General features: G+C 43.2%; 7 protein-coding genes and 1 long non-coding RNA gene across 11 annotated transcripts; 2 read left to right on the plus strand and 6 right to left on the minus strand.

Moving 5' to 3' along the window:
• Positions 1-1128: 1128 nt before the first annotated feature.
• Positions 1129-2067, minus strand: LOC6603097 (proteasome subunit alpha type-7-1). Its single transcript, XM_026991310.1, has 3 exons — positions 1942-2067; positions 1649-1878; positions 1129-1581 (listed from the first exon to the last, which is right to left on the minus strand). The coding sequence occupies exons 1-3, from the start codon at positions 2041-2043 to the stop codon at positions 1164-1166; spliced, it is 750 nt and encodes a 249-aa protein (XP_026847111.1). The 5' UTR covers positions 2044-2067; the 3' UTR covers positions 1129-1163.
• A 1076-nt stretch (positions 2068-3143) lies between these two features.
• On the minus strand, positions 3144-4561 carry LOC6603096 (XK-related protein 6). 2 transcript variants are annotated; one of them, XM_026991344.1, is made up of 5 exons: positions 4226-4560; positions 4030-4170; positions 3828-3958; positions 3620-3772; positions 3144-3553 (listed from the first exon to the last, which is right to left on the minus strand). In XM_026991344.1, the coding sequence occupies exons 1-5, from the start codon at positions 4459-4461 to the stop codon at positions 3171-3173; spliced, it is 1044 nt and encodes a 347-aa protein (XP_026847145.1). In that variant the 5' UTR covers positions 4462-4560; the 3' UTR covers positions 3144-3170. The 2 variants fall into 2 exon arrangements, with proteins under 2 accessions (XP_026847145.1, XP_002028106.2); XM_002028070.2 differs by having other exon boundaries at positions 3144-3772; positions 4226-4561.
• Positions 4562-5737: 1176 nt separating this feature from the next.
• Positions 5738-6806, minus strand: LOC6603095 (27 kDa hemolymph protein). Its single transcript, XM_002028069.2, has one exon. The coding sequence runs from the start codon at positions 6647-6649 to the stop codon at positions 5738-5740; it is 912 nt and encodes a 303-aa protein (XP_002028105.2). The 5' UTR covers positions 6650-6806.
• A 1828-nt stretch (positions 6807-8634) lies between these two features.
• Positions 8635-11138, plus strand: LOC6603094. The gene is made up of 3 exons (XM_002028068.2): positions 8635-8817; positions 8901-9653; positions 9723-11138. Exons 1-3 carry the CDS (start codon positions 8659-8661, stop codon positions 10707-10709), a joined length of 1899 nt encoding a protein of 632 aa, XP_002028104.1. The 5' UTR covers positions 8635-8658; the 3' UTR covers positions 10710-11138.
• A 6-nt stretch (positions 11139-11144) lies between these two features.
• LOC6603093 (lambda-crystallin homolog) lies at positions 11145-12520 on the minus strand. Its single transcript, XM_002028067.2, has 3 exons — positions 12411-12520; positions 11953-12331; positions 11145-11778 (listed from the first exon to the last, which is right to left on the minus strand). Exons 1-3 carry the CDS (start codon positions 12452-12454, stop codon positions 11245-11247), a joined length of 957 nt encoding a protein of 318 aa, XP_002028103.1. The 5' UTR covers positions 12455-12520; the 3' UTR covers positions 11145-11244.
• A 1459-nt stretch (positions 12521-13979) lies between these two features.
• Positions 13980-16649, minus strand: LOC6603091 (protein IWS1 homolog). The gene is made up of 6 exons (XM_002028065.2): positions 16577-16649; positions 15606-16517; positions 15387-15546; positions 14955-15318; positions 14466-14879; positions 13980-14394 (listed from the first exon to the last, which is right to left on the minus strand). Exons 1-6 carry the CDS (start codon positions 16593-16595, stop codon positions 14272-14274), a joined length of 1992 nt encoding a protein of 663 aa, XP_002028101.1. The 5' UTR covers positions 16596-16649; the 3' UTR covers positions 13980-14271.
• Positions 16650-18530: 1881 nt separating this feature from the next.
• Positions 18531-18920, minus strand: LOC6603089. Its single transcript, XR_003409054.1, has 3 exons — positions 18837-18920; positions 18718-18768; positions 18531-18546 (listed from the first exon to the last, which is right to left on the minus strand). It is a non-coding gene; the product is annotated as an uncharacterized LOC6603089 (long non-coding RNA).
• Positions 18921-22271: 3351 nt separating this feature from the next.
• On the plus strand, positions 22272-26145 carry LOC6603112 (WASH complex subunit 4). 3 transcript variants are annotated; one of them, XM_026991284.1, is made up of 8 exons: positions 22272-22302; positions 22374-22885; positions 22949-24265; positions 24328-24580; positions 24710-24864; positions 24928-25348; positions 25417-25625; positions 25691-26145. In XM_026991284.1, the coding sequence occupies exons 1-8, from the start codon at positions 22287-22289 to the stop codon at positions 26126-26128; spliced, it is 3321 nt and encodes a 1106-aa protein (XP_026847085.1). In that variant the 5' UTR covers positions 22272-22286; the 3' UTR covers positions 26129-26145. The 3 variants fall into 3 exon arrangements, with proteins under 3 accessions (XP_026847085.1, XP_002028097.2, XP_026847086.1); XM_002028061.2 differs by having other exon boundaries at positions 22275-22311; XM_026991285.1 differs by lacking the exons at positions 24928-25348; positions 25417-25625; positions 25691-26145 and having other exon boundaries at positions 22275-22311; positions 24690-24756.
• The last annotated feature ends 387 nt before the right edge of the window (positions 26146-26532 follow it).

A 26532-nucleotide genomic window follows, 5' to 3' on the forward strand; every position in this document is an offset into this window, starting at 1 on the left:
ATCTACGTACATTACTTTACTTACGCCATTTTATGACGAATTTCGCCGTTTTTTCGTTAATAAAATTGTTTTCTAAATATTATAGGCCTTTAAACTCAATCTTCTTATTAGTCAAATTACAATCATTCAATAAAATTTAATTTAAAAGGAGAAAATGGCTTTACTATTTTTTTGTATTTGTTTGGGGCTGAGATGCAGCTCCTTGGCCAGGGCAAAGCATAGATCTGTTTGCTTCATCAACGGAAATATCTATGACTGCGGGGTACGGTAGCTTGTATTTTGCCATTTTGTCTTAGAATCACGATCCGAGGGACGACGGTTTTATCATTATCATTCATCTTGTGGTTCCCTGGAATGACTTTGCGCTGTCAGCTAGTCGTGTGGTCAAATATACATAAGTTCGAAAGGATTTTATGGCTCGTTAGACATAACCACATCGAAACGAAGATAGATAGAAATATGATAGATACACAGATGTATAGATAGACAGATAGAAACTATTAATTTCATAAGGTTTCCATAAAAAATTCTGAAATTGTCACAAGGGCTGACACTTTTTTCCTGAACATCGTGTTGCATGTAGCAAGTTGTCCACTCCTGGAATGAGAACCAATATTGAAATCTAACAGCATGCTTAAAATGCATCCAACGGCCGCTTTGAAGATCCCCCAAAAAGAACGATGACCCACAAGCAGCCAGCCAGCTGTTTTCGACGACTCTCCAAAATGGCAGCAGCAGAGGATATACATACTTAACATAACACGCGTATAAAATTAATAATATCGCTATAATGGACGTAACTCCATACAAGTATAGAATGTTTGAATGGAAAATCGTGCTGGATCTCCGTTCTCGTGTCTGGTAGACCATGTATTTTATACAACTCAAATATGTAGCTTTTAACCTCTTTACAACATTTCAAAATGTAGAAAATTATTTAGATAAAAATGTGCCATCGGGCCACCCGATGCGATGCGGTGGAACATTCGCCAAATCAATGGAATCTGTAAAAACCTCCCTACGATTAATATAAAATATACTTTGAAAACTAAATGACTTTTACGTGAAGTGATAATAGATAATCTTAGGGGAGATTTTTGCAGAGGTCCTGAATTAGGAAAATGTTCGAATTGAAGGCATTCTGTTGAAGAGTGCCTGGTGTGTTACTTCTTCTGCTTTTTCTTTTCGATATCCTCTTCCTTCTCCTTCTCGATGATGTTCACATATTCCTGGATGACTTCCCGATCCAGCATCTTCAGCGGCTTGTTGTTCTCCATGATGGCCACCTCCAAGTTGTTCTGGCCCGACTGTGCCACCTCGAGCAGGGCGCGAACTGCCAGCTTGACGGCACCTTTCTCAGTGACCACATCTTCTTCACGATAATTCTTCTCGAAGAACTCGCGCACAGTCTTGGCCGAGCGACCCGTAGCGTTTGCTTTGTATTCATAGAAAATACCAGAAGGCTCGGTTTGGAACAAATGCGCCGAGCCATCGCCATCAAATCCGCCAATCAGGCAAGAAATACCGAAGGGACGGCGACCATTGCTCTGAGTATACTTCTGTTTCAGCTGGGCAATGTAACTGAAATGTACGAAAAATATAAATACATTAAGCCCAAAGGCAGTGAAAGGCACGGCACTATGCATACCGAGTGATGTACTCCAGAGTAACTTGGTCTTCAACATTAAGCCGATGGCTCTGGCACTCCACTTGGGCACGGTTAATCAGAATGCGCGCATCGGCAGTGAGGCCGGCAAAGGCCATTGTAATGTGATGGTCAAGCATGCAAATTTTGCGAACTGTGCGGTCCTCTTGCAACTTGGCAACAGACTTTTTCTCCACCCCCAACACAACGCAGCTGCCGCCGCGAACACCAACCTAAGGAATATAATTCATTTTGAGTAAAATTCATGCGAAATATTGCAACAGCGTGAGTTTTACCGCGGTCGAGCCCTTCCGGACGGCTTCTTGGGCATATTCCACCTGAAGCAAATGTCCGTCTGGCGAGAAAATAGTAACAGCGCGATCGTAACGTGAAGACATCTTTAGGAATTAGTCAACGAACAGATGATGCACTCGAGGATTATTATAATCTTGATTTCCCTGCGGCTTTTACGTTCAAAACTTTTTTGTCCGGCAATGATGATGCTTTTTTGAGGGAATCAGATCAGTGTGACCGCGGATTTATCGAAGAGATATACGGTCTGATTCTCAGAAGTATACCGAAATATACGTCACAGATTCAAAATATACCGAAAACAAAACACGAGCTCAACTCACTTCATCCCCCTCTGTTTAAACAGGCGAACAACTTGAGCTAAAACGCGGAAAATAATGCTGTATGTAAATTCTTCTTATAGATCTATTGTATCTTTCCTCTATCATTTTCGGTGAAATATTTAAATACCCCATTGGTCTACAATGGGTTAATCCTTCTCTGTCAATGATCCGTATGGAAGTTTCTATATCCTATGTTTTTTTTAATATATGTACATATCTTTAAAAATGAAATTAAATAGATTGATGAAATAGATGTAATATACCATAAATATACCTTGAACCATTGAACCTTGCAAACCATTTTTCCGGAATAACTTCTAAATCGTAGAGGTCTGCATGCTTATATATTATATTCCTTCAATAAACTCTCCACCGTATCTGATCTTCATACTATCCTGTCTCGCGCATCGAGTTCTCCATTCATACCCTATATTTAGGAACATAATTCTGTTCTTTGTTTTTCGGTTGACCTCTGAGAACTGAAACTGAAAAATAAACTGAAAAAGTCTTGCGTAAACATGCCATAGGCCATACGTAATTTAATGTTTATTCATTATACAACATGGTCGACTTCAGCCCTTTCGCTTGCGATTTTTGGAAGCCGACTTCCTGAGTTTTGGCATGACACAACCCGACGTCTTGCACTAACATTTAATACAGCTGCACTTGCGCAGATGGATCCACTAAAGGAACTGTCGTGCTAGTTATAGCATATAGAAATCCACCCAACCGGTTAGAAACTGCTTCGTTTCAACTTATATTGTATAAAATTGCCCTCCTTTATAACCTGTTAATTGTTGGATTGTCCCTACCTCATCATTGAACAGAATCGAGCTGTAGGGAAACACGTTTATTTTCCCGACCAAATTTACAAAAATCTAAGTGGATATCTATGGACATAAAATACTTGGGTGGCAGTAAAGATAGTAATAGATCGTGAGTAGGATACCACAAACATATAAGGCAATAATGGCAATAGAAAAATACAGGGCGATATATAGAACACAGACGATAATGTTTTGCAAAAGGCAAAATGTCAGGTACGAGGTGTACTTATACTTTGTTGGTCCATCTTTTACAGGGGTGAAAATAAATATATACACCACGCCAAAGGTCAGGCAATAGATATAGTTTAACATTCTAGATTTGGCAATCGCTGGCGAGTCCAACACAAAGACGACAGTGCCACAAAAACATACATGAAGGATGCACACCCCCAGTGTTTCCAGGGGGAAGAGACTGGCCATATACGCAATGCATAAAGTGCGTGAAACTGCGAAATAAAAAATATGTATAGAGTGCATACCGGTTATAATAATTACATGGTCGACTGAGTTACCCGTGAGACATAGGAGAAAAAGGAATTGCACAAAACGCCCCTTGGCCGCTATATCATATTTGTCTAGCTGCACCAGGCGATTAGAACGATTATAGGCCTGTATGCACCATGCAATGCTAACAAAATATATCAAGAAAGCCAACAGGCGATAATCTGAAAGTAAATCATATATAAAAATGCTTCCCATGTAAACCTATATCTAAATTACATGTCAATTTCTTTGAAGATCGCATCAGTATCACAAGCTGAAGTATTTTTTGGGGCGCAGATTCCAGAAACGAATCAAAGAGCCGGATAAAACCCACATCACACTCTTCCCTCAGCATTTGCTGATAGTATCTGAAAGGCAAACCAATTAATAATGCAGCTACCGATATGGAAACCCATGGCTAGCGAGATCCTGTACTAACTTTATTTCTAACTCTTTGTGGCCTTGTGTTTGTGCTTTGCTGTACTCCAGGGCATAATGTAGGGCATATCCGTCCCGAAAGAGATATGACAGCACAACAGTGGAGTACATGCCCCTCTGGTCTGAGTTGCTGGCAGACAATCTGAAATTGAGCATTGGAATACATGCGCTCAAGGCTCTGGCATTGGCATACTTACACATTCGTGTATACGGCCGATGTGATCACCATGGGCAACAGAATCGATCCAATTGTCCAGGCTGTGTAGCTGTAGGATCCCTCCAGCCAATAATCATAGGCCAGACTCCAGTTGATGATGATGGAAATGAAGCGCAAGACGACGGAGACTCCAGTTAGCACTATACTCAGCGGAGAGATCGGCACCATCACAGAGGCGTCCACTTCTTCCTCCATCCTGGTGCTAGTGATCTTCATTGCGCTTCAGAAAGCTTCAGCTTGGCCCGGCCCTTACTTGCAGATGACTCCGCATACTCGCACAACCTCCTAGTTTTACAATATTCTAAGAAAAATTCAAGCCAAGACAAGAACTGTAAACAATTACCGATGAAATATCGGATCGGTTCTGGCCGCTCTGAACCTGTTCACTTGATCAGTTTGTTTGGTTTTCCGTTTCAGTGTTCCTTTCACTTGTTTGAAAATATATTTTTTTCTTTAGAAAATGGGTTTATGATGATCTTAAGCCACAGCTTCCTTACGTTGGTGAAGTCTTTGGGATACATTTAAAGGGTAATTGCAAAATGAACAATGAACAATGCAATCGATTACCAAAAACGGAACTACTTCTATCGATAATCTAATCCGAGCTATCGAACCACCATAATACGAGATCGTAAATATTAACAATTATTTTATTTAAATTTAGGCTCGAACAGGTTCTAGATGAAAAAGAGAAATGGAAAACCAAAAATGAAAATAAAACAAAATCTTTATATCTATATGTATATCTTCGATCCATCGCGTGCCGTTCAATAATTACCATTTTGGATTCTATTTTCTTTCAAATTTATATCACTTTATTTGCACATTTATGATACTTGTATTCATTTAAAAAACATACAATACATATATATAAATATAATTTCCTTTAGCCCGTACCCACTTCATGATGAGCTATAAGAGTTATCCCTAATCCGATCCCATTGGGTGTTTTGATCCGTTCGATCAGATTAATACACAAGATTCATTGCCGTGACAAAAAAAAAAAACAATAAGCAATAGACATGAAAAAGCAAAGGCCTCATTAAATTTAATACATAGTTTAGAGATGGACGCACGACATGGCCAAAAGGGTACGACAATGTCTAAGCTGTCGTACATTTTTGTTTTTATTTTGTAAATTACTATTATAGAGACTTGAACGCGGCCTGAGTTGCGTGCAAAAGAGTAGTAGCCAGCCATGTGGCACGCCCATCTCCATATTTGGGTTTTACCTATGGAATGGTGCTAGCACCGGTAATACAAATTAGTTATTACATATTTTGAGTAAACACTTAAAACGAGTACAGATATATGTATGTATGTAAATCCAGTGCATAAATAATATCCATAAAATCCATATGCACACACCGCACGACCTTCCATCAATTATTTACTTGACTTTTGAATCTTGATAAGGTGTGTGCCGCCGAATGAAAAAGTAAATATATTCGAGATATTCGAGAGATTCAAGCGGTACTTTTGCAACTTAGAACTATGCAGATTTGTGAAAAGCAAACATGAAAATAAACATGGGAAACAAAGAGTACAAGAAAGGCATTGCCTGAACACCTGGACTGCTGCTGGCGGCGGCTGCGGTTAGGGGAGATTTCTGGTAGTTGCGACATAGGGTTTCGTTTCTGATAAAGTTGAACATTGATTCCACAAGATTGGCTGGCGTTATGTCGGTGCACTGTTCCAGCCGGTGGACCACGCACGACTGGAGGCTCAGCATATCATCACATTGTCGCTGGCCGACAGTCAGTTTGGGTATTGATTTGATCTTATTGTCATGGATATCCGCAGAGTTAAGATACGTAGAAAAGGTGCTATTCAGGCACTGTTGGATATTGTCCTTCTCGGACTCGAGGCACTCTGGCCCCTTCTCAGCAATAAACAAAGCTATTTGGTCTCCATCTTTGTGGCAAACAAAGTTCAATAAACTCTGAATGATCCGCTTGATAACATCCTTGCTTTCCTGCTCCTCCTTGTCAAGGCAAGGCGAGAGTTTGGCGGTGAACACATCAAAGCATTCAATGGCACTGGATCGCTTGTTGCAATACTTATTAAAAACCACATCCAGCTCGCCCTCGGGGCTCGCCTCTTCGATTTCCTGCTGCATTGTCGTATAGTTGACAATGCCGTTCACGCAATCGCTGAGAACTGCAAATCCGGACTCAATTTCTTCGTACGCCTTGCCGCCAGCATCCTCGCCGGCCACCTCTATGCACTTGTTGCGAAACACATCCTTGGCATCGTTGATGGTGAAGTTCGACTTCAGCAGCTCCTCCGGAAGCTGCTTCTGCAGCTCAATCTGGTCGAGGTTGAGCTGTGCCTGGATCCCAACATTGTTGAAGAGTATGTGTAGGACCACGCCGACTGCAATTGGCAAGAATTTCCTGTTCATCTTGACGATTGTCGATTGATTGATTGGCTTGTTAATTATGATCTCTTTGCTTAGAAGTCAATTGCACGATGACAAATATTGCTTGTATTTTATTGCACTATTATTGATTTGATTAATAACACTCAGTTGTTTCCTCACACACCATTAATGGCTTGTGAGACTAAGCAAACTGTTTAGCAGTAGCAAAAAATTAATTTAATTAGGTAATTACTAGTTGCTGCTTATAAATATATTATAAATATCTAGTCATTCTGTTTATCATCGGTATGTGCAGGTGCAATCGGTTGGGTATCGGAACGGTTGGAATGGAACAGAATACTTGCGCAAGCTTTTGGATAAAATTAATATGTATATACATATATATAAGTATTTTTGAAAGATATAGTTAAATAACATTCTATTTTAATTTTAAATTAATTTCCATAAAACAAAAAAAACTTATATTTTATCTGTAAATTAAACATATGATATTATATTTTCAAAAAAGTAAAGAGAGTTGAGGAACTATATACCGTATAAAACCATACAACCAGTATTTCAATATCATAGTATTAACATATTTTAGATGCAATGACGCAAGGTAACTTATAAAATTATAAATTTCAATTAAATGTACCGGGAATCTGATAAAAACATTGTAGAGTAATTGAGGCAATGGCTTTTAATATATTATTACCATATTTATTCTTAATTCTTGTTAATATTGAATATATGTAAAACAATTAACGCAACTTGGAGTCAGTTCCATCGTTTCATATCCAAAGCTATTATTGAATAGATATCGATATATATCTAATCACCCAGGTATCATCATTAATAACCTTACCAATTCAATTGTCCAGCAATAGTGGCGGGAATATGGCATTGTTTCGAAGTTGAGCGCAGGGTGGCCGCTTACGGTATTTTTTTAAGTCAAAATTGAACTGACGGTATATTTACGGTATATCGGTATATAATGGCATATTTTGTCAATTTCATCCATCTATTTTTTCAAAGGAATTTTCGCGCAAAAATTGCACTTACGTGTATCATTTATTGCAATAGATTGCATTCAAATCCGTTCCGCTCATTCACTTTCAAACAATTTATATTTGGCGCGCACCTCTCGTGTCCAGTTGATTGTTTCGATAACCGAACTTGAATCGGGTAAGGTTCTCTTTGAACCGGTAGGCAACAATGAGTTCCATTCTATACTTTTAAATTATGTACTTGAATAACTTTACTTTGATTGGAACTGCATTTCCTAACCGTTGTACGTGATATTCATATTCAGTAGGTGGAGCATATTCAGAATGTTGTTCAACGAAAATTGGACCTTGGATGGTATACCATTCAGGCTGAGCCATTTTAATGGCTGAAAGCTGGTGACACTCGAACAGTCGCTAAGGGTGACAGTCCGCAATTATTGGAGAATATTAACACGACATATCATCCGGACATTCTGTCGCATCCGTTTCCTGCCATCACTAATCAGCAGGGTACTTGCCATGTTGGTCACTTTAACGCAGCCTAGGGACTAGTAGGTAGGTATTGATAAGTTAGTTTTAATATGTATTTTATATATGTACATCACATATAATATATCCACATAAACTTAGTTTTTCATGCGTTGGGTTTAAATATACCGCCACATTACAAACCGGTTAAAACGGGAAGGACCCGATTTTTTCTTTCGGCCACCATTCTACCGAAAATATTGAAAATTTAATAAAAAAAATCTAGGTCAAGTATTTAAAATAAGCCAGTCAAGTAGAAAATAGATTGACTAATTGGATAAAATTATGTGGGCAGGGCTGAGAGATCTATATAGCTAGTAATATTCAACGGAATATAAAAATCGAGGAATATAGAACTTGAATTCGTCAGTATATTTACGGTATATTTTTAAAATGAGACGGTATATTTTGGTATATCTCTGAGGGTCGGACGGTATATTTTAACGATAAATCCGCGGTCACACTGGTTGATCGAGTTCCGCTAATTTTTGTTTGAATTTGTTACTGCTAAAAATGTCCGACACTGAAAACCTTATTGACCTGACCGGCTGGGATGAACCACAAAAAGAGGAGACAATATTGGAGGAACCCGAAGCCTCAATGGTTGAGTCCAACAGTTTCAAGGGACCCTACGATCCTTTCGATTCTGTTGAAAAAGAGGCTTGCATCAAGGTTAGCCACACACTACCAAATGTTTAACTGTATGCGAAAGCATACACTCTTACACACACACACACCTACAAATAATTTTTTAGGGAATTAACTTGACGACTCTTGAAAAAGAGAAGGAAGAAGCAAAGGCTGTAGAGAATCGGTATCCTGATCTGGAAAATGAAAGTCCACCCGTGTTGGTCCACCCGGATGTTGCGCCCGGCGAGGCAGCACGGCCGCCCAACCGACCCACAAACAACTCGTTTCAAAAGCAATTGCTCAAGCTTAATGCCTCGCGATTGATGATAAATACACCGCCGCATAATGGCACAAAATCGAGGGGAACAGCAGGCGACTCACAAAAAAAAAATTTTGATAAAACAATTTTGGCAGAAACTCTGCAAATGATCGTCGCCGAATCGCCAGTCAAGCTGGTAGAAGAGGAGCCACCCGCTGACAGTGGCTATCGTTCCAATGCCAATTTCGAGCAGGATTTAAAAATGCTACGCATACCGATCTTGGACGCCATGACGGCGAAGGAAGAAACACCACAGGAAGAGAACAAGGCAGATTTCCACACGCCCGAGAGTCAAACGCTGATCGGGCATCAGTCGAAAAGAAAGAATGTGGGCGAACTTTTGCAAGAGTTGAAAACTCTAGTGCATGACAAAGTGGACATTACGAAGAGGTATCATTTTGACTCGGTGATTGAGTCGCTGGATGCAGCCATCTTCGGTGGCACGCCCACTTCGATGTGTGTTGCGGCTGCTGCTTCAGGAGATGGGGACTATACCACTCCAGTAACAACATTGCCACACTCGTACACACGGCAGGGAACCTTTGACCTCGAGCTGAAAGTATGTTTTTTTAAATTATTTTAAGTACTTGTTGAAGGCAGGGCTTTATGTTGGATAACTCTCTTACAGGACAAAAGGACAATGTCTGTGGAGGAGCAAATTACACCCGGTAGCAAAATGCAGGACTTTCCCGATGCCATGGTCTGCTCTTCGGCCACATTCGATGGCGACTCCCGTCCCGATCTATATGATAAGGATTTACATCCAATGAGTGCCCCAGCAGCACCAGTGCCCCAAAAGAGAGAGCCATTCATGACTGAATTGGTGGACGAATCCCTGGCCTTTCAAATCAATGAGATCCTGGAGCGCCACAATCGCAGCCACAACGAACACCATGGTGCCGATCCACGAACAGTCATTCTCTTGGTTAATCCCAGCAATGGGGGGCAGTATCCAAGCAGCTGCTTTGTACAGCCGCCATCTGCAGATCTGCAGCCTGCAGTTAAAGCGACTGTGTCAAACGATGAGGCGGGCTCAATGCGTCGACGATCCTCCTCTCTGTCCATTCACGACAAGTCCAAGTTGATGCCGGAGAGGAAGGCCAGTCAGTTGATTGAAAACATACAGAATGTGCCACCAAAAGAGCCACGAAATACTTTATCGAGCAGCAGCCTTCCTGGTGGTCCGCCCCCGTTCAGACAGCGTCGTAATTCGTTTTCGATTGTCAATCCGCCAATAAAGGGAGCCGAGGCCAACAGGCGCTCAATCCTGGGCAGCCGCATGAAGACGCCGTCCATCAATGAGCCGATGTCCAAATTCAATGGTTTTACGAAGGCATCCATACCCATTAAGCGTGTCATACCTATTGTAAAGCCACTCAGTGTGGCTCCCAATGAGGGAACGTACCTCAATCCAGTCCATCCACCAGACACGCCCATGCCATCAAAGCCAAAGGCTGGCCAAAAGATCTTTCACACGAGCACACCGCTGCCACAGATGCGCGTACAGCAGCGTAGATCATTGAAGCCAGTGACGGTGAATGCAGTGGTCAATGCATCGTATTCCACGCCAAATATCAGGCGCCCTAGCTTCTCAAAAAAGCCGGGTTCCGGATAGCAAACGAAATGCAGAGCGGGCAAGGCACCAATGTCGTATGAAAGTGAATTATTCCAATTGTGATGTTGTTTAACCTTGAAGATAAACCTTCCCCACAAAAAGGTCAGAATGGCCGCAGTACGCAGCGTGTTTTGGCTATCTCCCAAATGAAGTATTACTTTTTCTTTTGATTTGTTTTTTTTTTATGTTTTTGATGTCTTAAGATAAAGCGAACTGATATGTAGAACCCCGGCCCTCCAGCACCACAGTACTTAATAAGTTTCAAGAGAAATACTCCATACTCTTTCTATTACTACAAGAAATGCTCTTTCTATTATTATCCTAAGGACAAGAGAGCTATTTACTTGGAACCCTTACTCAGATTGAGAAAGAGAGAGCCTGAGCCTCTTCTTCTTCTATGATTTATCAAATAAAATCAAAAAGGATTCAGCATTATTTAGTTATTCAAAAATATGTATGTTTATTGTAACGAAAAGAAGCATAACATTAGGCAAAGCCAATGGAAATGTGGGGCATGGCATGGACGGAGTGGCATTTACTGATTATTCAGCTTACTCTTCAGTATGCTCAAATGGGTCAGGCAATTGTCGCGATAAGTGCGTCGCTCGACCAGCTTGTCGAGCGGCACCATCTCGTTCAGCTGCTTGGACACCTCCTCGGCCACAGGCCCCTCCATCTTGGGCGTGGGTCCCATGGTCTCGCTGACGTTGTAAATGGTCTTCGAGTAGCGCTCAAAATAGTTGGCCATGCCCTCGGCATTCAGATGGGCCGTCTCCAGGGGTCCCAAGAAGGCATAACGCATGCCCAGGCCATCGCTCATCACACTGTCGATATCCTTGACATTTAGGATGCCAGCCTCCACCAAACGCCAAGTCTCATTCAATATGGCATACTGTATACGGTTCAGGGCAAAGCCCTCAATCTCACGCGACAGCGTCACCGGCTTCTGGCCAATTTCGTCCATCAATGCACGGGTCTTGACCACAAATTCCGGCTTAGTCCATGGCGCTGGCACAATCTCCACCAGAGGAACATAGTACGGTGGATTGACGGGATGTGAGACCAAAACCTGTTTAACGAAACACAAAAATTGTTAACATTTCCATTACAGATTAAGCCGAAACGGGGACAAGGACAGATGACACACAGACCCCCGGACACACGGCGATGCATGCGCTGGCCTGCTGCTCTGCTATCTGGAGTCTCGTCTTGATAGATATATGGCTGGACTGTGTTTACTTACGTTCTGCTTGTTCTTCAGATCCGAACTGAACAGAGACGGCAGGAAGGTGCTCGTTGAGCTGGACAGTATGGTCTTGGGATCCACAACAGCGTCCAGCTGCTTGTAGAGCGCTTTCTTGAGGTCCAGGCGCTCGGGTATGCACTCTTGGATGAAAATGGCCCCCTTGACCAGCTCCTTGATGTCGTTGGTGCCGGACATGCAGCTAAACTGTTGCTTAGCTGTCAGCTTGCCACGCAGCAGGCCCTTGGCCTCCAGATCTAGCAGCTCCTTTTGTGTGGCCGTCAGCGCCGTGGACACCTGCTCCGGCAGGATATCGTAGAGCATCACCTGATAGCCAACAGAAGCGAACAGCATCGACCAGGAGCGTCCAATGAGACCGCTGTGAAAGCAGAATATGTGTATGGATGTAGCAGGGATGCCCTATTCGGTTGGGTCCTTGCTCTTATTTCTGGTCTCACCTGCCCACAATGCCGACCTTCTCGTTCTTTTTCACCTGCGACATTTTAGATTGTGTGTTTTCTTTGTGTTGTTTCGGCCGCAGAGCTCTAACGAATCAATCCAGACCAACCTAGACGAGAGTGCAGAGGCGTTTGAACAATTGTACAATAGCGCAACCGGTTTAATATTAAGGCGATAAGGGGCGGACAAGCGACAGAGGTGAACCCGAAACAACAACCCAAGTGCTGCTCTAATGGTGTGTGGCTTCGGGGTGTTGGTAGCCGTGTTTGGCGATTTTCCAAAGAGATAATGAGAGCCCCCCTCCAGCCCAACTATGATGCGATAGTGTGGCACCAGCACCAGCACCAGCACCCCGCTAGACAATTCGTCATCCTAGACAAAGCCACCCGGACAGCATGCAGTCTCCCAACATCCTCATACCATATGCTCGTGGCCAGACACTCCAAACTGGAAGCTTTTGTTTATCTCTATTTTCTTTCGTCTTCGGTATTTTTCCACCCCACTTGTGTGTGCAGCAGTTTATCGCGGCACGGTGTACTGTTGGGGGTATAGTACCCCGATTTCCAAATGGGGGGGCTGTTGTGCGTGTGTGTGTGTGTGTCAAAAATGCCCTTAATTTGACATTTATAATTAATTCCAACACGGCAAGCGACAAGTGACCGAGGTAGTATCTTTGTGATTTGTTGGGCCCACCACTACTACAAATATTTGCTAACTAAAAGAAATGCAGTGGCAGAATCACTATGTACGTAGCTCTATCTGGGAATGTTTCAATGTTTTGCTTAAGAACCAAAATAATGTAAGTCACATGGAGTACATAAAACATATGGTTTTAGTCATCGATGCACACACGCACAATCGGCTATTAATTGGCAGTGCGTGTGCCATCATTAGATCATGTAATAATCTTTTTAAATGCACATTTTAATTGATGAATCTACTTAGATTCAAAGGAAAATCTATTGCTAAGCTGTCTAGTAATATATTACCATCGTCGTATAAGTCGAGTATGGGGTTGGCTCCAATAAAGAAGGAAAGTCTTTAGTCATATCATATGTGCTGCCTTGCCTCTCCCTAGCCACACGAACATCCTCACGCTTTAGCAAATTGGATCCGATCCCATTAAATGTTCCAAAATATTTATCATTTACCATAGCCAAATAGATAATAGATACTTTTTGATAATTTAAACGTCTATTAAATACCTTGTATGTACAGAATAATCCATACTTTCTCGATGATTCGGGGCTTTTCTGTAGATTTTAGGATTAAATAATTAATTAAGTAAATACATGCGATTAGAGATTAGAGAACACACTCCATAAAGGGCTATATCTTTGTGATTATTTAAACATTTATTGAATATAACTTACCCTATCGATGATAGCTGTAGGGGAGGCATTTCTAGAGTTTCTCTTGGGTATCATCTAAAGATTATTAGCAAGTAATAGCTGGGCATGCACATATTAGGTATTAATCGCTTTGTATGCAGTAGCAGAAGATTAAAAATTGATTAGATTTGCGATTCGAAGCACTGAAATTTATTTTTTACTTAAACAGAATACATACATATGTAAACAATACAAACACACACACACACTTATATATATACAGTTGGTATAAGAACGACCCATCGTGGTCGTCTCTGTCCCTATCTTTTTCATATATGTAATTCATTAATTGATGCTTCATTAGCTGGGTAATTTACTCTTTTATGTATATTGTGTGCTCTTGGTGATGGACCATAGATATATCAGTATTATATTCAAAAATATAATCTATATTACTAACTTTGTTCTATGTTGGGATTGGATGATTTCTCTTTTATATTGAAACTTAGCTACAAGTAGGATTCACTTCTTACAACGCCATTTTGCGTCCTTCTATGGATATTTCGACGGCTCGACGACTCTCCTTCAAGCGCTTCGAGTCGAGGAAACGCTTCATGTGCTTTTCATAACGATTTGGCTTACGCTTTGTTGACTGAAACACACAAATTGTTAGAAATGAGTTAGAAATGGAATGCCATTAATCCCGAACACACAAAGGCTTACCGTAGATACTTCGCCCTCCACTGTGGACTTGGGACGTATGACATAGTCCTTGTTGGAAGGCATTGGTACACGTGCACGAGCCACCCAACCGGGATCACCGGGACGCAGCTGCTTGTCCTCGCTGGAAAATGTTTGACTGAGTGAGTGGGAGCGGCTTTCCTCGGAGGCCGCCTGATTTGGCTCTGGACTTTTGTTCCTGTGCCGTGACATTTGTGCCAGATCACGTTCCTGCCGCTCCTCCTTGCTCATGGCTGAAAAATTACAGCTTAGGTTGAAGATGGGGCGGGCCCATTCGGATATTAGCCGACCAGCACGATCGCGATTCTGTTTGGTTTCCTGGGGATGCTTGTACAAGTACATCACAGCCTTGCCGATGCCCGACTGCTTCAGCAAACCCTTCTCTATCGTAGGAAACTAAGGGAGAGGTGAGCAAAGGATATACGATTATAGAGATATACAGAAAAGAGCTTTAGGTCGACTGCTCCTTACATCCGATAACAGGCGTAAAATACTCTCGCGTATTTGCAGGCAGGGCAGACTTTTGTTTGGCAATGGCGCCAGCCAGTCGGTAAGTACGTTGAGTATATTGTGCTCCAAAAAGGCCAGCTGCAGATCCTTTTTGATCAGCTGCGACATCACTTGCTTTAGCATCGATATTTTCTTGGTGGCCGGCTGTCCGGTCATGTTCAATTGCCTGTCATCATCCGAGGCATTCTTCATGCTTATAATTAATTGATCGATGAGGTCGTCATTATCATTAATCAGATCAATATCTGGCTTGCGGCGTCGTACGCGCTTCTCCTCCTTCTTACGCAGTAGCATTGCATCAAAGTCCGACATAAAATTGTTGTGGCTGCAATTTAAAGATTTCAAAAATTAAATCTTAAAATATTCTAAGCCTGTCAATGGGAATCCTCTTACTCTGGTTCATTTGAAATGGGTATATTTTCGTCATCGGAACTCTCTACATTCTTGTCTTGGGGCTTCTCCGTGGCGGAAGCATTTGCCGGCGTCTCATCGTCGTCTTCATTGTCCGTATCCGTAATCTTGGGACGTTTCTTTTCGACTGTGGGTGCTTCATCTGCAAGCGCATTTGTGCAAATGAATACTGTTTGAACTGAATGCTACACAAAAAGTTACCTTCAGAGTCGCTGATGGCCTGTCGCCTCCGCCTTGAAGTACCTATAGATCCAGCACTGCCAGACCGCGAACGGTCTTGGGAACCATTTCTTTTTTTATTTGGTGATTCAACGCTGTTGGATCGACTGCGAGACTTTCTCGAGCCACTGCGCGATTTTCTAGAGCCACTGCGAGACCGAGAGTGTTTGGATCCACTGCGGGAGCGTCTCGAGCCACTGCGAGAACGTCTCGAGCCGCTGCGGGAACGTCTTGAGCCGCTGCGGGAACGTCTCGAGCCAGATCCGCTACGAGAGCGCCTGGATCCACTGCGAGAGCGTCTGGAGCCACTCCGAGAACGTCTCGAGCCGCTGCGGGAACGTCTCGAGCCACTACGTGACCGCCTAGAGCCGGATCCACTGCGAGAGCGCCTGGAGCCACTCCGAGAACGTCCAGAGCCAGATCCACTGCGAGATCGTCGCGAGCCAGAGCCACTGCGAGAGCGCCTTGATCCTGAGCCGGATCTGCTGCGGGACCCACTACCCGAACGCCTGGAGCCACTACCCGAGCGCCTAGAGCCACTGCGCGACCGTCGAGATCCTTCCGAGTGGCGCGACCCACTGCGCGACCGTGAGCCACTGCGAGAACTTGTGCCTGAAGCCTTGGATCCGCTGCGGGACCTTTCTGAGCCACTGGCCGAACGCGTGGGCTCGCTTCTATCGCGAGTGCGGCTTCTAGAGCGCGATGAACTGGTTTCCTCCTGAGTTGGTGGCGATTCGGAAACGCTTTTGTTAAGGCCATCGGGTGCTGCATCATCGATTGTTGTTGTGGAAGTCACTTCGCATGTCGAATCTTGAATTTCCTTCGACACTGCTTCTGTCGCCATTGTCTCTGAAGTTATTGCGGATGCCTCGGCGTCATCGCCACACGCGTTTTCTTCAAAAATAAACAGTTAGTTAGAGACGTATTGGTTATTAACTTATTTTATAATCAACCTGGTTCTGACGCCTCCATTTTGGGTGGCTTTGTGAGTAGTGTACAAGAAATTAAACAAATACGTTGTGCATTAAATCTGAATTACTTAAAAAAAATGCGACGGAAGGTTACTGCAAATACTATTTTCAACAACACAATTTCAATAACTCCCCAACACGTTTATGTTTTTTTCTGTCAAAAATATACTAGAATATACCATCTCATTTTATAAATATACCGTAAATATATTGACGAATTCAAGTTGTGTTATACATACATGTTACTCGATTTTGATATTCCGTGGAATATTACTAGCTATATAGAACATTAAGCCATGCCCACATAATTTTATCCGATTAATCAATCAATTTTCGACTTGACTGGCACATTAAATACTTGGCTTTGCTTGTTTTTGCCTCAATTTTGGTTTCTCAACAACAATATAGCGACTCGTATGATGGAAAACCGAGCTTAGCCCACTTAAGCCCCCTATATTTAAATAGTTCAACTAGTTAGTATAAACTACTTGAGGTAAGTGGCGGAAAATATTAACGACTGTAAATTCTTCTTGTAGATCCATGCCATCCTCTCAACTTAAAAAAACATCTCAATATCTTTCACCTGAACTGCGCTAAAATTAGTCAATTTTCATTATAGTCGGTGGAAAATTGAAATACGCCCTTGGCTTATAATAGGTTAAACGTTCTCCGTCAAGGATTGAAAACCATATTGCTTAATTTTGATGTTCCGTCAAATATAATAAGCTACATAGAACATTTAGCCATGCCCACATAATTTTATCCAATTAATGAACCTATTTTCTAATTGACTGGCTTATTTTAAACACTTGCTTTTATTGGATTTAGCGTAAAAAGAGGTTTTAGCGAAAATGGTCAAACAAAAAAAGGTTTTAGGGAAAAGGGTCAGATGGGCCTAGACAGATCATTGGTCGCATCATTAAGCGGAGTCTGCGTTGGAACTGTCCTGGAACTGGAACGATTAACTGCCATCAAGGAGATTAACAGTTTTGGGCTTGGGCTGAGTTGATACAATTTGATCTGCTAGGCCGATATGCAAAGCTGTGTGAAGCGCGAGTAGGATATTGTTAGTTTAAGAATTTAGGCAGATATCGTGTCTTTCCACTGACCTTGTTGATGGGACACGGAAAGTGTCCTGGCCGCTTGCAGCAGTCGGCCTCATCGTGGACATTGTCACAGTTGTCACAGGTGGTACCATCCCAGATCAGAGCCTTGTCGCTGCCCTCTGCTGACTGTCAGCTGAATCCGCCGGGCAGTCCTCCCAGTCCAGTCACTACTCCCGCCACTTAAAATTTTCTGGCCGGATACACGCCGTAGTTCTCCTTGTCCTCCAGTAGCATCAGATGCTTGGGGCACGAGCAGACGTCGTTAGGCTATGCAGATGTGGGAACAATTTGGGCAACTGTGCCATGTGATTGCGCAACACTTTCGCACCCGGTGTCCACACGGCACTGATGTCGGTGAACTGCGACAGACGATGCAGCTCCGCGGAACGACGCTCTCCGTTGACAGTGATCCACTCCGGTCTGATCTTGTCATCCAGCCAGTACACAAATGCTCCCAAGGCGGCAATGTTGTTCACTTGCGTGATGTGCATGGAAACAAAGGTTTTCCTGTGAGAGGGAACAGGGGATTACACATGTGTTCAGAGGGTCGGGTCTCCATATTGGTTGCTTACTTGTTCTTTCCTTTAAGGTCTATCACATTGATTCACTTGCCATGGGCATAGTAGACTGTTGTAGTCGGACTGTTGGTCCAGGGCCAGCGCCGTGACTCTTTCCAGCTTGTAGGCCAGCTCCACACGCTCATTGCCTTCGAATCGGGCCCGAATGATGGCCTGATGGCTGCTGACATCTGTCCAGAAGAGCAAACGCTTCATGGCATGCACGGCAATGTTGCGAGGCTTCTCCGAGTCCCCGGTATCTTAGACGCCTACGGATTCACCCAGGAAGCTAAAAGAGGCAACGCTTTAGGAACACAATTGTGCGGATAAATCGGAGAGAGAGAGAGATTCACCTTGTCACGTTAATGCTGTTGGAGTAGGAGCAGGTCCAGAAGAGCAGCCGCCCAATGATGTCGATTGCAATGTCGAACGGCTGTCCGGAATTGGCCAAGAGGCTCACCTTTGTGCCATTTGCCAGAGAACGCTTGATGCTGTGACTCCTGCCTTCGATCTTGAAAAGAAAAAGAAGGATTAGGGATATTAGGGACACCGTGCTCAGCCTCTGCTAATCCTCCTTACCCAGTAAATGTAATGCGAGATCGGATCATAGTCCACGGCGCGGATATTCTTGCCGGACACTGGCAGCGGCACATTCGGGCAGTCTGTCGTGTTCGGCAGCAGTCGGCCGAAGCTGTTCCTCAGGCTGAAGATGATGTAGTTCTTGCAGGAGACCCCGTTCTTGTTCATCTGGTAGTGGGTGGGGCAGGCACAAGTCATGCCCCGTCTGCCGGGCTGGGCCAGGCACAGGTGGGAGCAGCCCCCGTTGTTGACCTTGCACGTATTAGCCCCACCTGTCGCTTGTCGTTGCACACAAGCAGCGAAGTGATGTAAGTCATGCCCGAGTGGACGAGGCTGCGGTTCTCGCCCGTCGTCTTGTGCACCCGCTCAATGTCGCCGGTGTTCCAGTCGCTCCAGTACACGTAGTCCTGATACAGGGAAACCGCGTACGGCTCATCGGTGTCGCTGCAAACCAGTATCGGGTGCTTCTTACCATCCCAGTCGGCGCTCTCTATCTTCGCTGGCCGCGACTGGGTGGCACAGGTACAGGCGGTGGAGCAGACCCCATTACCCACGGCACCCGCACGTTCTCCACGGTCTTTCCATCGCACCAGACGCCAGAATCCCGAAGACGCCGGGGCTGAGGAAGCGAGTAGTGGGCCACAACTTCGCCAAAGGACGCCGCTGGTCGTTTCGGCATCGCTGCAGACTCTGTGGCTCGACTTTACCTGTAAATGCGAAGAAGGTGGAAAGCACGGAATAGCCGTGGAACAGCGGCTGTTTTTGGGGAGTGCCCTGTGACATCAGGACTTACAGCAGCCACTATAGGCATACGCACAAGGCACTTTTGTTCATACAACAGTAGCATAAACAAACGAGTATCATTCCAATTGCTCAATTCTTTATTCCGTCGAATATTCCCAGCTATATAGAACATTAAGCCATGCCCACATAATTTTATACGATTAATGAATCAATTTTCTACTTGATTGGTTAGTTTTTAGTCCTTGCTTTTGTTGTATTTTGACTAAAACAAGGTTCAAACAAAATAGTTCAACAAAAAATCAGTTGCAATGTTGCTGGTATTTAAAGACGTGATGCGTGTATAGCCCTTTGTACACCCTATTTCGTTAAATTTCTATGTAGATCAAACGCAATTTATTAAGACCTTTTCTCAAATTGACATGTTTTTGACTTATTCATGTGTATTATTAGTATCTTGTATATATTTATCTCGATCCTGATACCTACTGAGCCTTGGAAGACAAACGTATTCACAATTCTATAACATCCATTACCCCCAGGGTATGTGTGCATGGAATTAGCAACATGTTTGTGTATGGAATGAGACTCATTGTTGCAAAAGCAAAACTGCGGCGAATCGGGTATTGCCTATATTTCAATCTATAGATGCCCACTTAGCTTTATCCCATAGATAAATGCATTTTCTACAAGATTGCTTCTTTTAATTACCTTAATGTATTTTATTTTGACTAAAATACGGTTTTCAAGTAAATGTTGCCGCAACAGTGTGTATGGAATGTGCAACATTGTGTATGGAACGAGACTCATTGTTGCTAAAGCGAAATTGCGGCGAACTGCGGCGAACTGCGGCGAACTGCGGCGAATTCAAATTTCTCATATTCTTTGTTCCGTTGAATAATACTATCTATATGGAATATTTAGCCATGCCCACTCAATTTTGTACGACTGATGAATCAATTCTATACATGATTGGCCTATTCGAAATACTTGCATTTATTGGATTTTTATATAAAATTGAAAATTAAATTAATAGATTGATGAAAATTGACAAAAATACCATGACAGCGCGGCGAAAACCAGTATTTCTACAGTATGACCCTCAGAACAGCACCGAAATATACGGTCTCATTTGAAAAATATACCGAGTGGCGCGCGCCAAATCGAACTTTTTTGAATGTGAGCGACAAGGATTTAAATGTTGTCAACCGGGCCTTTATCTATGCCCACATAATTTTATCCAATTAATGAACTTATTTTCTACTTGACTGGCTTGTTTTAAATACTTGCATTGTTTTCCTGCTACGGCGATTGCTTTGATTGTTTTTGCTCCAATTTTGATCCCTCAACAACAATGTAGCGTCTCGTATGATGGAAAAACGAAATTAGCCCACTTAAGACCCCTCTATTTAAATAGTTCAACTACTTGATTGTAAATTATTCTTCTAGATCCATACCATCTTGTATCTGAATTTAAAAAAAAACACGATATCTTTCACCTGAACTGCGCTTAAATTATTAATCTTCATTATTTTCGGTGGAATGGTGGCCGAAAGCAAAAATCGCGTCGTTCCCGGTTTAACTGTAATGTTCGTAATGTGGCGGTATATTTAAACCCAACGCATGAAAAACTAAGTTCATATGGATATATTATATGGTGTATATCAAATACATATTAAAACTAACTTATCGATACCAATTTTAATATTAGTCTCTGGCTCTGTAAAATGGCTCAGCCTGAATGGTATACCATCCAAGGTCCAATTTTCGTTGAACAACATTCTGAATATGCTCCACCTACTGAATATGAACATCACGTACAACGGTTAGGAAATGCAGTTCCAATCAAAGTAAAGTTATTCAAGTACATAATTTAAAAGTATAGAATGGAACTCATTGTTGCCTACCGGCTCAAAGAGAACCTTACCCGATTCAAGTTCGGTTATCGATACAATCAACTGGAAACGAGAGGTGCGCGCCAAATATAAATTGTTTGAAAGTGAATGAGCGAAAAGGATTTAAATGCAATCTATTGGAATAAATGATACACGTAAGTACAATTTGTGAGCGAATTTGTGGCCGATATATCTGTGGCCTCTATCAGAGCCGATGTAACGAATTGGGAATGGAAATAAGGGAATTTCTTAAGGTTGGTACACAGAACGAATCGAATACGTAAATTCGACTTATTAGTCGACGACATTTGTGGCATCAAGAGAACAAAAAAGTTTGCTTAAAAACTATAAGAGACCAGGGCACCCGGTTCTCTGCTAACAGACTAACTGCAAAAACAGAGATAGCCCTATGGAAAAGGCATGACGTGATAGCGGGAGAGACAAATCCGTCCAGTTGAGCTGGGAGCAGCGCTTCAGCAGAATTTATCGATTGTGACCCAATTTTGCTGGCTAGCCTTTGTGTCATGAGGCTTTAAACGCTATTTCCAAAGGCCAAACAAAATTGAGAATGTGATCAACAATAAGGCGGCCTACATTTGGGATTTGCTAAGATGTTGTTTGTGGCCGCCAAAGGAATCGGAAAAAGTACGGCCCATGGTTCCGAAAAATTTGTCGGGTGGACAATTCGATGACTGCGCTATCGGAATCTTATCGGAATACTCCCACTTGAAATCTTCCATCTCTAAATTACTAATAAGAAAATCAAAACAAAACATTACATTTACTTTACTTTACCCTAGCCAGGCAATCAACCATGAAAAATGAGCAAAGTACCATATGTAAGAACCTTAATTAATGTTACCAAACTCTGAAATTGCATATTATATCTCTTTTGACACAGCTTTGTTCGCCGAGGATATCCTCAGGGATTACGGCTCGTTCATGGAGGAGCACGATAGCGCTATGAAATCATTAAAGAATGAAATGCTTAGCTTAAATGCGGTCGAGCCTGTGACGGTGGTGGCCATGACATCCCCAATAGAACTCAATTACGGCAGCGGTGCCAATGCCAGATTCTGTGACACGAGTGTGGAGGAATCCGAACTGGTGGCCAATAAGCCATTAAAAACCCTAGCCAATCTGTGCAATCAATGTCGGGATCTGTCCCTAACGGCCAAGCAGTATCAGTTGGCATTTCTCTTCAACGACTCTCAACTGGGCGACGGCCGACTGCCCACAGTATCCGACACAGCCGGACTGGAACGATGCCTCCACCGCATGAGCAACGCCATAGATTTCTTTTGTCAGGTGTACTTTCTGCTCAAACGCATTATTGTGATGGTTCAGACTCTTTGGAAACAGATCAGTGCATCTGGTGGCATGCCACTGGAAATCAGCGAAGTACACTTGTTTGTGAGTATTTCCAAGAAAGAGAGATCAGATCTTACGTGTGACTAAATTCGTCTCGTATTACAGACTGTCTTTGACGCCATGACTGAACTACTTGAAGATTTGGTCGTTTTTAATGAAATTTCGGATCAATTAAAGATTGCGGCCAAGTGGACGTTGTACAAAAAGTGGCTAGCGGCGCTGTCAAACAGCAAACAGACCTCTGACCAATGCAGCAGCATGGAGTTGAATGGACTGTTGAGCTCTCTCGATGATATAGAGACTGTGATTACGGGCAATCTATTTGGCATCCTACTGAACAGCCTGCTGGAGCTGAAAAAACAATTCACCCTTAAGGACATCAATCATATTAATCAACATTCCAATGCATATATTCGTAAAATAATGCTTGAAATTGAGGCAAACCATGGCAACGACTACAAGAACTACGAGGACCCCAAGAATGTGATACGCCTCACAGCCTTTGTGGCAGTGCTCCATGAGCTGGGCATTCAGATGGAGGGAAAGCTGATAAAGAGTGTCTTGGATGTGGCAAGCAGGCATAAAAGATTGGCCCTCAATCAGAGTGTTTGCTGGTCGCCCTCTGCCTTTTTGGCCAGGCATGCCAAGACGCTGATAAAGACACCCCCCCAAGCGAAGCCGCAAGATAACCACAAGTCCCATCACGCGCTCATGGAGAAGATCAAGCTGAGCGACCAGAAAAAGTGCCGTCATCTGGGCACACAGATCTGCCTGTGGACGATCCACGTACAGAGGGTGTTTGCTGCCGGTGTCTTTGGTAAGCTGCAAACCTTCTCGCAGCTCATACTCAGGGGCCAATCGTATGCGGATCAAGTAAATCTAATGATGGACTCACTAATCAATCGCCATGTGGCCCTAACGACTCCATTGTCAAAGTCCGAGTGGTTCACTGTGTGCCGTCTGCTGCAGTATTTAAGAGTTCTCCAAAAGACCTTCGAATCGAACCAAATCAATGTGATGCGGCTCATAAATTCCCTCGTCCAATGGCAGAAACAGAAGGTCTTCCATCTGCTGTTGAGCACAAAGAGGAAGATCGTGGATTTGAAGCTACTGCAACGAAAAATGAACATTCTTTCAACGATTAAGCTGGCCGAGAGATCCATCTTGGGGTTTCCCAGCAAAAAACGATTGACCTTTGTGAATCTGGCCCTTAGCGAGTTCTTGGAGAAGGATCGCCTGCTGCCGGCCGACATGCAAAGGCAATTTCAATCGATATTGTTGCGCATCAACAATCTCAGCGATTTTCAGCGAAACATCAAGGGACAGCTTGATTCGACCAGTCTCATGTATAATTACTGTTTTATTAGCACCTCCCTGCTCAAGGAGTACACAGAGCAGCAGCGTAATCCTTACAGCCTACAGGTACTGGCACTCACTCACAGGGCATTCTCTCAAGGCCTGGAACTAACCAGCCATATCTATAGAATATAATTGCAGTGACAAATCAACTGGACAAGACCCTGGGGATATTCGGGCGTGATGGTAGCTCCAAGCAATCGGCCTGTGACCTGGCCAATGAGTTTCTCAAGACCCATCTGGAGTTTTTTTTGCGTGTGGAGGCCTTGTCGCATCTGTTTTTGAACCAGGATCAACCGTTCCAAACGAATCTACTGGACTATCGCAGCTGTGTAAATGTTGAAGCTATGGAATTCCAAGGGGACTACAGCGTAATGAGAGGTACGTCCACATCAGAAGCCATTTTTACTGGACATTTGCTACTATGGAAATCCATTTAAAATCACCTATTTATATATATCTTATCGTACATGCCACACTACCTAAACAGACTTCTGCTGGTTGTTCTAGATAATCTTGAGAACTATTTCACTGAAACATTCTACAATTTAACAACCATCGCACCGCACGACTGGAAAACATACGAGAAGATGCGCCACTTTGCCGACAAAGTCCTGCAATTGAGTCCCATCGATGATCATTTGCCCAACCAGATCATCGACCAAGTAATACTACATTTCTCATAAAACAATTAAAGATGTATCACAGCTTAATTTTGGTCGAAACAGGGCATTGATGTACTGCAGATCATGCGTAATATCCATACATTCGCCTCCTCGTATGCCTACAACATGAATCTGCAGATCTTTGTGGAGATGCAGAGCAAGAGCAAGCATTTGGATATCATTGGCACCCGTCATGTGGCGAATTCAGTGCAAACGCATGGCACTGGCATCATCAATACCACCGTGAACTTTATCTATCAGTTTCTGCGCCAGAAGTTCTACACGTTCTCCACATTCCTGCACGACGAACAGATCAAGTCGCGTCTGTTGAAGGAGCTGCGCTATCACTCGGATCACAAGCATACCAACGAATCATATCCGTATGAGCGGGCGGACACCTTGCTCAAGAAGATCAAAAAGCTGGGTCTCTCCGGCAACGGCGAGACCTACATGGATCTGTTCAGAAAGGTGATAACACAAGTTGGTAGGTACTATTGGCCCCTCCAAAGAAAATAATCTATTATTAATAATGGATCTCTTTTTTTTTTGTAGGAAATTCTGTTGGATATGTGCGCCTCTTGCAGGCGGGCAGCAAGAGTGCCAACTATAAAAGTCGCTCGTACATGTCCAGATTCCATAGTAGCCTCGTTTGCGGTGGCAACAAAACCCTGCACGAGACCACCGAATCCGCCATTAAGGAGTACGAGAAGAGTGTGGGTCATATGAAGAAGTGCTACTCGGACAGCACCAACTACTTTAAGGTAAAGAAACGAGTTTTTCGATTTAACAACGAGATTTGTGCAATAAAGGTCTTCCTGCTTTGCAGCTGCTTTTGCAAGGCTTTCAGCCGTTTCTGTGCAATCCAAACAATCACCATTTGAAGACATTTTACCTGATTGCCCCGGCCCTCATAATGAACTACATCGACTACCGGGTCAAGGAGAAGCTGAAAATCCATAAGAAAGATCTGGCCAAGTTCTCGCTCTTTGAGGATGGCTTTGCCATTGGCCTTATATACATACTGACGATGCTCAATCAGCTGGGGGAGTTCCACGAGTTGGGCTGGAGCCAGACGACCAAACAGCAAATGGAATTGGAGCGTTCCAAGGTTCGTGACATACTGGCGGGCCAACAGTCAACGGATCCGGTCGATGAGAAGCTACTCCAGACGGTGGCCATCACCGAGAGGCATGTGAATGCCTACGAGCATGAGTACAATTTACTTTATGCTACACTGAGCAGTGCCGAAATATTCTTTCAATAAAAGTTGTTACTGTTAAACCCAAAAACCGCCTTACACAATATCTATCTAAGGGAATTCCCTTAACATACCATTCCAGCAAATTCGTATTAATATTTTCAATTCTCCTTCTCCTCCTTGGCTCTTTTCAGTTCATTTGTCCCCAACTAGTGCCAGCTTGGGGCCCAGACCCTTCCCAAAAAATTCTTGAACGTCGTTGCGTATTAGGATTTGGATTGTTGGGGGCCGTTTATTTATTTTGTTTATTAAGACGAAAATACAATTCTGATTCTGGTACATATCGTGTAGAACGTGTAGATAGTAGTTATAACTAACTAGCTTTTGAAAGCGCTTTATGCTAATTTCAATCGACAAACATTTTTGTTCTTTGATTAGACCGCTAGATTGTTTATAAACAGCGGCACACA

This window comes from Drosophila persimilis, unplaced genomic scaffold (genome assembly GCF_003286085.1).
Source record: "Drosophila persimilis strain 14011-0111.01,24,50 unplaced genomic scaffold, DperRS2 tig00000663-arrow-arrow-pilon, whole genome shotgun sequence".
In the NCBI taxonomy this organism is placed as follows: domain Eukaryota; kingdom Metazoa; phylum Arthropoda; class Insecta; order Diptera; family Drosophilidae; genus Drosophila; species Drosophila persimilis.